This window comes from Megalops cyprinoides, chromosome 9, assembly GCF_013368585.1.
Source record: "Megalops cyprinoides isolate fMegCyp1 chromosome 9, fMegCyp1.pri, whole genome shotgun sequence".
Classification (NCBI taxonomy): Eukaryota; Metazoa; Chordata; class Actinopteri; order Elopiformes; family Megalopidae; genus Megalops; species Megalops cyprinoides.
The window spans coordinates 26,271,763-26,282,418 of NC_050591.1; the positions used below are offsets into that span (position 1 = coordinate 26,271,763).

Below are 10,656 nucleotides of genomic sequence, written 5' to 3' on the forward strand. Positions count from 1 at the left end.
ATTCGCCTTTACTGTGGACAGTGGGACTGACTGCAGATTCGCCTGTACTGTGGACAGTGTAGGACTGACTGCAGATTCGCCTGTACTGTGGACAGTGTAGGACTGACTGCAGATTCGCCTTTACTGTGGACAGTGTAGGACTGACTGCAGATTCGCCTGTACTGTGGACAGTGTAGGACTGACTGCAGATTCGCCTGTATTGTGGACAGTGTAGGACTGACTGCAGATTCGCCTGTACTGTGGACAGTGTGGGACCGACTGCAGATTTGCCTGTACTGTGGACAGTGTGGGACCGACTGCAGATTCGCCTTTACTGTGGACAGTGTGAGAGTCCTTGAAGAGGACGACAGTAGAGTACTATGACACCCTGAGTGGACAGCTCTGCAGACTTGGCCTGCAAGTTGTGCCCAGGACACTGGTTTCACTAGTGGTCTGAAAGAAGAGCTCTTCCTTCAAACCATTAAGGAGAAGGGGTAGCACTATACAGAGGAATGACAGGGTTCTGTGGTGGTGGAATCCCAGAGACTGAAGTTGGGAAGGTTAGAGCGTAGGGATAACTCAGATATTTAATATGGTGATGCTGCAATCTGGTGGGGTTTCCTGGTAACAATTACCCGGTTTTCTCAACCCAATCAATACAGAGACAGCTTGATCATTCTTTTCCTATTTTACCCAGTCAATGTTTAGGCTCCATGCAGCCTCTAAATGCTTGATGTCTGTGATTGCCAGGTAACTGCTTACCAAAAAACCCTCTTACCCAATTAACAGGACCAATGGCCTCGCCCATGCCCAAATGGACCTTATAATGTGAATAGTAAATGCCACCAAAAATTGTGTAATGAACAATGTATTGAATAATTATTTTTTTAAAGACTGACTGATTGATGTTGATAGAGGGAGTTGTAAGGTGAGCTAACAGGGACCAGTAACCTGAATTATTGTGAGACACAGTGTAGTAGCGTTGTGTTTGACAGAACGCTTTGAACTGTACTGTGAACAGGTCCAAGGGTCTCCAGTTGTACTTCCCAAACCTGGTCAAGAAGATACCACTGTCTACAGGCATGGTGTTTTAACTGAGATTTCAAGTGTCACATCTGAAGGTACACATCGGAGCATTTTTAGTCTTTAAAATGAGATTTGACCAAAACACGATAATTACAATACAGAAGGAACGGCGATCTCAGTTCAAATACCTCACAGCAGTTGAGTCCCTTGGAACATTGCTTTAAATCCTGCATCTCAAAGCTGCTTTTTAATCACCTCCACTTTCCCTCTTTTAAGCTGGATATGTCAGTAATCAACTAGTAATCTTCCTGTCTGCAAACCAGGAATAGGGAAAGAAACACAGAGAGGCACCGTTAATCTGGAAAAGATCCTCTGTTGTGATCAGAAAGGGGGAATGAGCCTGTGTAATGCTCACACCAACATGTATGTTATTTGTTTCACTCTGTCAGAGAGAAACAAAGAGGGGAACTTCAAATATTGTATTAACTGCTGGCTTTGAGTCACTTTATATTGGGATGTACGTGTCACAGTGAAGAATATCTCAAATGTACCAGTAATGATGAAAGACAGTATTGTTCTGATCCAATCCCCATACCCCCCGCCCCCCATTCTCACCTTCCCTCCCTCCCTTTATCCCAGGCTGAGACCATCAGGAGTGACCCTCCAACTTAAAGACACAATCAATTACACACACACACACACACACACACACACACATTTCAACATAGCTCATTTTGCATCATACAGCTGTGGATATGCAGCCACACACATACACGCACACACACAGTAAACTCCGTGAGTGACACAGAAACGAAAGAAGAAAAGCAAGCTAAATGAGATCACCCTTGAAGGCCCCATTCATACATCTTAATAAATGTGCCTTTTAATTTGATTAATTTATTAATAACATTATTTTTAAGTAGTATGTACTTACGTACCATTTACTTACCAAGTTATTTTTTTCTGCCGATGTGTATATTTTACTATGTATGTATTTATTGGTTAATTTGAAAGTAATTAATGAAATATTACCTGTTTGTTTATTTATCCAGATATTTATTCAGATGATTTATTTATTTTTGGAGACGGGTTTTTAATTTCCGTGCTGTCTTACTTCTCTGACTTTGTGCCAACGTGCTGCTTTGAGGTGTTACATATCGTGGGTTTGTATCATTAATTAAACCCTCACTCTATATTTTAATGAAACATTTGCTCTCGAAATGATGTGTACCCATCTCTTCACTTGTGTGCACTTACATTGGAGAGTATCAGTCTGTGGAAACAGTGGGCAGGTGAGCTGGACTCCTGCAGCTTTGGAAGTTACCTCTTAGTTCAGAACTGATTTACTCTGACTTCCTACCCGGATAAGTGATTAATTATGAACTGAGGTAGGACTGACATTTCCCACCTCTGGTCCTGCATGTGTACTTTAATTCAGTGTTCATCATCCTTGCCATGCATACGAGTGTCTGTAAGTGTCCAAGGAAAAAAAAAAAAAAAAAAAAAAAAAAAACTTTTTCCCCAAATCTATAGATACTGATTTAGCACTGTGAAAGGCAGTACCAACATTGCCCACACGATGGCACCGATCCATTTTACTAATTCCAAGATGGAAGGAAACAGAAATGATGAAATTCATTCTTTATATGTTTGTTTACAAAAAAATTACAAATATAAAACAAATTATTTAGTGAAATGAAAATACAAGTATATTTCAAATTACACCTTAGCCGCATAGCATGACTAACATTGGACTAGGAACCCAAACTAGAAGTCCAACTAATGTGTCAACCTCCATTATTTATTTATAAATAATGTTATTCTAGCATTGACACCTAACTATGCTTTACATTTTCCCAAGGTTTAACTTCATTGATTGAGTCCAGATGCTCCTTTTGTCCCAATGTGGGAAAAGGTTCTCTTTTTTTCCCCCACAAATCCACTGATGTTTCCCGGAGCATTAGCAGTACTTGTCATCCTAGTTCCCGTAAACCCGACTCTCTCGCCCCACAGAGGTCTGGTCTGTGTGGACGCTGCACCGGAGCTGCGGACGGCAGCTGCCCAGGCTGCTTACACCTCAGCCTCAGCACTGACGGTGCGTCACGCAGCTTTCCAGGACTATTTGTGACAAAGCGGACCTCAGCTGTACCTGCTACTACGCAAGGGGTGCACCTGACCTCACAGGTGGCTCCTCTTGTGTTTCAGGATCTCGGTGGGAGTCAGGGTCAGGTCTTTGTCACAGATTTCACAGTGGTAGACCCGGGTTAGGCCAGAGGTAGAGGATGATGACTTGGAGCTAGCAGCCGTCTCACTCTCTAGATCTACAGAGAGGAAAAAAAATCAGAATCTGTGGTCAGCAACTAATAATGAGTCTAACCTGAAGAACTCCCTCTCCTTCATCAGGTATGAACACAGATTGTCCTCTCGTTTTCACCATTCTCCTTTCTTTTTCATCCTTATAGGTTCAAATACATATGGCTTCATGCACATGTGCATTGGCACAATTTCAAATGAAGTGCAGTTTTTTTTTCCCTAGAGGAGGTTCCTTTCTTGATTCTAGTCATCGGGGCTGTAGAATAAGCATTACAGAAGCAGAATTTGTAGCAAATCAGAAGCCAAGGATAAAAAGGCTGTTTGAAGTCCCCCAAAGGCCCTCCTCAAACTCACCCTCCCCAGACTGCTGTTCCCCAGCTGGCCTGCAGGTGGCCTCGTGTTGCATGCGCTCCAAGGGTGTGAGGGGCATGTAGAGGTCACAGTGCGGGCAGCTCCAGAAAGTACGCAGACATTCACTGTACAGATCCTTGGAGTCCTACAACCACACACAGAAACTCTGGAATTTCAGTACATACACTCAGCCACTAAAAGTTCTGTGTAAATGCTGGCATGTTAGCCATGTGGCCACAGGGGGATGCTCACACTTAGACAGTTGTAGGTGAAAAAGCTGGTGACCCGTAGCCCTCCTTTGATAGGGTGGGGTTCAGCCTCCATGCCAGGGAAGAGTGGGTTCAGGGCCGGGGCGTCAGGGAGTCCTGTCACCTGCTGGGGGCCGATGTACAAGTTCTGTGACTGCAGAGCGGTGAGGCGTCGCAGGCTGTAACTGACCTGGAGAAAGAGAAAATGAAAGGAATAAACCAGATATCTACCCCTAAATCACCGCAGTGCTGTTTCAGAGGAGCATATCTAAGCCCTAGTGGGCACCTGAATAGATGTTCTAATAGGAGACCTAAGAGTGGAAGCGAAGGCTGTTACAGAGATGCAGAAAGGGCCGAAAGCTTCAGTGCTTCAGTACCTCAGTGTAGAGCAGGAAGCGGACCAGGCTCTCACACAGCTTCTCCAGGTCCTTTCGGGAGACTCCGGATCCTGCCAGCCCGCCAGCGCCCCTGCCGAGCTGGGCCTGCAGGAGGCGCTCCCAGTCCCCACGCAGCGTCAGGGCAGAGGAGAGGGCGCGGAGGGCCGCCTCGCCGTCGCTCAGGCCCAGCTCCAGCCACCCATCCACCACCAAGCGAGTGCAGTCGGCGTTGCTGTCCACCGAGCTGCCCACCAGCAGCAGAGCCTGGAACGCAGGCCCAGAGACCCCAGTCAGGAGGGACACACACCACAGTGGCACGCTGTAGCATCAGTCATGAAGTGAGGTCCTACAATGACCCATGATCCAAAACCCCAGGGCACACAACACTGACGCACAAACCTATGACATCACAATCAGCAACAGCACAGCTCTCACTGACCTGTAAGGCGGGGACGCGCACACAGTTGGACAGGTAGGGCTTGTTGGTCTCCAGCAGAGTGACGAAGCCCAGCAGCTGGTGCTTGGTGCTCTCGCCCTTGTCAGCACCTGCAGGGAAACCACAGAGGGACAGACACATATGCTGTAGTAAGATGCATGTCTGAATAGTGTAGACACCACACTGTTTTTACAGAAACCTAGATAACTCTAGCTATATGCTGCATTGTGGGCATCATGTGGCGTAATGGTAGGTAGCGGGACTCATAACCAAAAGGTTGCTGGTTCAATTCCCTGCTGGGCCACTGCTGTTGTACCTTTGGGCAAGGTACTTATCCCACAAATGCCTCAGTAAATATCCAATTCTATAAATGGATACCATGTAAAGCTGTAACCTAGGTAAGTCGCTCTGGATGAAAGCATCTGCTAAAATGCCAATAATGTAATGTAATGCACCTGACTCCCTGGGGTCCTGCTCCGCAACGTGCAGCACCTCGGGGTCGTTGGCAAACACGCTGGTAGGGTGGATGACCACTCCCTGCTTGTTGCGTGTATGGAATATCTGAAAGACATAAGAATGTGAGCTGTCATACAGGGGCCACTGCATGCACCAGGGAAACAACCGCTCTCTCACACAGACACACACATACCCAAACTGAGGACAGACGAAACATGCATCAAACAGGCAGCCGGTGCTGGAGGAGGTCTGACCTGATCCGAGTCCTTGCGTGTGGCGTTGTGCTCGTCGGGCAGGGCGAGCTGGGGGTACAGCCCCCGGCACAGCACCAGCTTCAGCAGGGCCTGCTGGCGCGAGGACAGGTCCTGGCTGGCGCTGGCCGCCTCCTGCAGCTCTGTCACATTGTGACGCAGCTTGAACTTCACTTCCTGCAGGGAGGAGCCAACCAATCCAATGTTTAATCAGGGTACACAGGATATTCACGGGCAGAGCAAATGGGCAAATGAGCAAATTTGTCTTGCGCTGATTTAATGGACAGACAGTTCACAGCCAACCAGTTTGTGAGCACGTGTCTTGGCTCGGGACCACTCAAAAAACTTGAGCTGTTTAGTGACAATGATGCAACAATGAAGATTTAAGCACAAGTCTTTAGATCAAAATGTTTTTGAATGCATGTTTCCCATTATCTTAATCAGGTGTGTCCAAACTTTTGACTAATACTGTATACTATAGCCATCAGTCTGACTGCCTCACCTGTATGTCCACGCCCTGGCCCGCTCCCTCTTTCTCCCTCTTCCTTCTCCCCGCCCCCTCCTCCTCCGACCCGGAGGAGCCCGCGTCCTCCTCCCCCTCCCCCAGCTTCAGCACTTTGCGGCGGGTCCCCTCCTGCAGGTCGTGGTCCCTCTTCAGCTGGTGCAGCTTGCGCCGCTCGCTGTGCCTCTCCCGCCGCTGCTGCCTGTCCTGCCAGCAGGGTGCGCTCTCGTCTCTGTCCAGCAGCCCGTGGCTCATCAGCAGCTCCTGTTGCAATGAGACTGACACCAATAAACATGTGCACTGTGCAGGTGGCTCCCACATGCGCTTGCCGTTCCACATGCTGAGGTGAAGTGACCGTGCGGCTGAAGCGAGTGCAGGCGCGTTTCTCTCACCTTAAACTGTCTTCGCAAGTTTACCATCTCGTACAACCGCTGCTCCTCCAAACCGCGCCGGCGGCACCACTTCCTCGAGCCGCCGCCCCTCTCCGCCTTCACCTGATGTGGTCGAATCGCAGCATTTACATTGTGAACAAAGCTAATGTTGCCTAGTCAGACTACACAAGCTAACTTATGGTAGGGCTTGAATGGTGTTATGCTCACACTCACTGGTCTGTGAGTGTTAGCCTGGTCTGACACTGTTGCTCATTTAACTTACATGGATACTTGGATACATTCATGCTCTGTTGTGCTGGAAGTTGTGTTGTGAAGTTGCTCTGGATAAGAAAGTCTGCTAAACGCATGTAATGTAATATGATGTAAATGTAAATATGAATAACCTCACACATAACACAATACATAACTCTTACTGTTCTAGTATGGCTTCCACACACACTTCCGGCACACGCCTCACATCTTACAAGTCGACACTGACCTGCACCCAGGTGTTGAAGGTGTTCAGCAGGGTGAAGGGGTCTCCCTGGTTGCTGTGCAGGGGCTGCCGTGCGGTGGAGCAGTCTGGATTGTGCTGGGCGCTGCGCAGGAAGGGGGACTGAACGCTGAGGGCAGCCGCCAGCGTCAACACAGGCTCCACCAGGTTGAACAGAGCGCCCAACACCAGCATCTTCCCTGAACACACACCACACCACAGAGGTCACAGAAGGCCACACATATGCAATATATTACATATGTACTGTGTGAAATTGTTCCCCTTCATTTTCTATTTGCATGCAATAAGCAGTCATCTCTGACTGGCACAGCCCCGTATGACATGTGTGGGACAACCAGAGACGCCTACCTTTAGGGTGCAAAGAGGAAAGCATTAAGTGCATAGCTTTATGGCAGTTGTTGAAAGACCCTAGAGAGGGAGCCTTACCGATGACCACGTCCACAGGCAGCTGTGCCAACAGGCTCCCGATAGATGTGAGCTCCTCTTGGCTGTCTAGCGCCCCCTGGTCCTTCAGATAAGTTAGTGCAGTCTGGATGCTGGCAGCAGGCGGAGGGTCAATGAAGGCGAAGGTTCGGGGGTCTCCAAGGCCCATACTCTTCATCTGCCAGTGGACATACCACATACAGTCAGGATGACATCAGTCTACGAGGTGGATACTGAAATTCACTCTTACCCTGACCCCTGGGAAAAGAGCCCTATTTATCATGTACAGATGTAAATGTGACAGTCATATATTATAAAATCAACCTGTACTAACCATGACCTTCTTGACAGGATCAAATCAAAACCCAGGCTAAACTGATACATAAAACGAAGTAATGTGAAAAGAAGTAATGTGATAATGGTCATTGATGGTAGGTTTCACCTGAAGCACCAGGGAGTCCAAGGCCACTCTGTGGATTTCGGGGACTGGATAGGGGGCAAAGGCCTCGTAGTCTGACTCCGCATAGAGGCGGTAGCAGACCCCAGGTCCGGTTCGCCCCGCTCGACCCTTGCGCTGCTCTGAGCTGGCCCTGCTGATCCAGAACTCCTGCAGGCGCTGCATCTTGGCCTTGGGATCGAAGCTCATCTCCTTCACCTTGCCTGCAAGAAAATATGTAACCGTGATTCCTGTCACTGCAATTCAGACTGACTCTGGCTGTGTGTGCCAGTGTTGTACTAATGCTTTGCAAGGCAACACATTTCTTCACCTGAGTCCACCACGAAGCGTACACCGTCAATGGTGACTGAGGTCTCGGCGATGTTGGTGGAGATGATACATTTCCTCACCCCCGGGGGTGCGATGTCAAACACCTGGAGGGTGACATTTGATCACCTGTTTACAAACACTGACTTTACTCCTACCTTCATGGAGAGATGTTATGTCTGCACAAGCATTGTGTAGGTCATGTAACCCCTAATCTCCGGTTACTGTGTCAGTGCAACACAAGGCTTGGTTTGGGCCCTATCCCATGTGGCCCAGTACCTTATCCTGCTGGGCCAGGGAGAGGGTGCTGTGCAGGGGCAGGACGATCCATCGGCGGGTGTGCGTGGCGTAGGTCTGGCAGGCCTCCTGGATGGTGGAGATCTCCGCCACTCCGCTGAGGAAGAGCAGCAGGTCGCCCCTCTCCTCGGGGGGGTAGCGCTGGTCGATGCCTTGCAGCACCCGCAGGTACGGCCGGGGGTCCAACTTCTCTGAGCGGGAGGGCTGCTCCTCTGGTGGCACCGGCTGGTAGATCACCTGTGAACACCAGAGGGTGCTCTAGCGTCACTTCACCTCCAACCAGAAGAGCCTTTAATTGAGTGTGCCTTGTCATCACGTGCTCACCTGTATTGGGAAAAGCCTTCCAGGGACCTGCAGGACAGGCGCGTTGTTAAAGTAGGAGGAGAAGAGCTTAATGTTGATGGTGGCTGACATGAGGATGAGGCGCAGTTCTGGGCGCAGGGCGAGCAGCGAGCGGAGCACGCCCAGGAGGAAGTCACAGTGCAGGTGCCTCTCGTGAACCTCGTCCACGATCAGCACCTGGTACTGCCCCAGCGCCCCGTCCTGCTGGATCTGCCGAAGCAGCAGCCCCTCGGTCAGGAACAGCAGCTTCGTTGCGGGAGTGCGCGTGGTTTCAAAGCGGATCTGGTATCCCACCTGCAACCACAGCAAAAACCATGTATCTGAACACTCTTTAGCAAGGTTTCAGCTGAACAAGCTCTCCTATCTATATCATATAATGGTGGCAAAAAATTCACCTCCTCCTCAATTTCTCATAGAATATTTGAATACTAAAATAAAGCAAACCAATTATTTTCTTAGAAATTGCTATCATGTTAACAGTACCAGAAACCTGTGAAAATGCTGATGATCTATGTATGCTAACTGCTTTCAGTGCCTTAATGAATTTATTATAGCAGGATAGAATCAAAAATCTTCTGTCATGACCCCAATCGGTTTCTGATAATATGAGCTTTTAAGTGGAAGGTCAAATCATACAAAGTGTCCCTCGTACCTTGGATCCATACTGATTGAGACTCTCAAAGCTGACCCTCTTCGCCAGGGAGATGCAGGCGATCCGGCGTGGCTGCGTGCAGGCAATGTTGCTGAAACCGGATGACAAGAGGTACTGAGGCACCTGGGTGGACTTCCCACAGCCTGTGTCCCCTGCTACCACCACCACAGGGTGCGTCCTCACCAGCTCCACGATGCGCTCCCTGTACTGGAAGATGGGCAGGCTTCTCTGCTCTCGCTGCAGCTTGGCCAACTTGCCAAAGCTCTGCCTCTGGGTGAAGTCCAGGAAGTGGAGGAGGGTCAGTCGGCAGGTGGCTATCTCCTCCCTTCCTGGCCCAGAGGAGGTCTGCCGCCGCCGCTGTTCTGAGCCACCGAGGCGTTCCTCCACGTCCTTAGTGCACACGGACACATTGATCCTGTAGCGGGCATCATATTCCTTGGGCAGCCCCAGATCAACACTTCCTGTCTTCTTCTTGGGTTTGCTGTCTTGCTTTCCATCGTTGTTGCCCTGTGACCCCATCATTTCCCTCTTTTCCTTGAACCTTTGGAAGCGCTCAAAGAAAGCCCAGAATTCCTTGTGCTCCGGGCTTCCCGCCTGGATATAGTCGTGTTGCCGGAAAAACACCTCGTCCAGCTGGGCACGACATCGTGAGTCGTCCCAGTCCCAGCTCCGGTGGTGTCGATCTCGTTCCGACTCCATATCGAAGTCCGACTGCCAGGGGCAGAATCAGACATATGCTGCGTGTAGCTGACCTTAGCAGTGCTCGGTTGCAGTCATTGAAATGTTATGTTTCACCTGCGACAAAAGTACGATAGAAATGCAGGTTGTTGGTCGGCATGTCACAACGTATTTGTCAGCTAAGTAACCGGATTTTGCTCTAATTTTTCGAAAACTATAATACATTTACGTTAAATGAAATCAATAGTGCAGAAATGCCTGCTACTATTCTACTTATCTAAATAAGATCTGTAGAATAGTTACCTACCTAGGTGATTAACTAATATATTAATGTAGCTAGAAATCATTCAGATAAAACAGAAGTAGGTACGTAGCTTGGGATTTCCATGAGATTTACGTTCACAGTTCGTTTTAACGCAGGATAACAACCGGTCTAGCTAGTAAGCCAACAGACTTTTTTATTTCATTAAGTGATCATTAATTTTTCCTGGAACAAGCAAGCTAATTTAGTCCAGTATAAAGTAAAGATTAAAGGGTAGTTGTAAGTGCTACTAAATGTATTTACCTTGAAGCCCAGGAAAATCATCATTGGACGGCTGTATCGAATGAAAATAACAGGAGGGCGGAATGAAAAGAAGGACGAACCATTTCCGTTCCGCCTAAGAATGTGGTATGTG

The 10,656-nt window shown here is 48.7% G+C and overlaps 1 protein-coding gene across 1 annotated transcript; it reads right to left on the reverse strand.

Moving 5' to 3' along the window:
- Positions 1-2,939: 2,939 nt before the first annotated feature.
- Positions 2,940-10,125, reverse strand: dhx34 (DEAH (Asp-Glu-Ala-His) box polypeptide 34). Its single transcript, XM_036537011.1, has 16 exons — positions 9,302-10,125; positions 8,632-8,943; positions 8,290-8,544; positions 8,015-8,117; positions 7,690-7,907; positions 7,251-7,425; positions 6,810-7,003; positions 6,332-6,433; positions 5,940-6,203; positions 5,441-5,614; positions 5,186-5,291; positions 4,734-4,840; positions 4,295-4,558; positions 3,922-4,107; positions 3,673-3,814; positions 2,940-3,326 (listed from the first exon to the last, which is right to left on the reverse strand). The coding sequence occupies exons 1-16, from the start codon at positions 9,998-10,000 to the stop codon at positions 3,184-3,186; spliced, it is 3,444 nt and encodes a 1,147-aa protein (XP_036392904.1). The 5' UTR covers positions 10,001-10,125; the 3' UTR covers positions 2,940-3,183.
- Between the last annotated feature and the right edge of the window lie 531 nt (positions 10,126-10,656).

Coding starts and splice junctions, on each gene's coding strand:
- dhx34 (XM_036537011.1), bottom strand. CDS start 10,000: ATGGAGTCGGAACGAGATCGACACCACCGGAGCTGGGACTGGGACGAC. Junction 8,944..9,301: donor TCAATCAGTATGGATCCAAG/GTACGAGGGACA, acceptor CTGTGGTTGCAG/GTGGGATACCAGATCCGCTT. Junction 4,108..4,294: donor GCTTCCTGCTCTACACTGAG/GTACTGAAGCAC, acceptor CTCTTTCTCCAG/GTCAGTTACAGCCTGCGACG.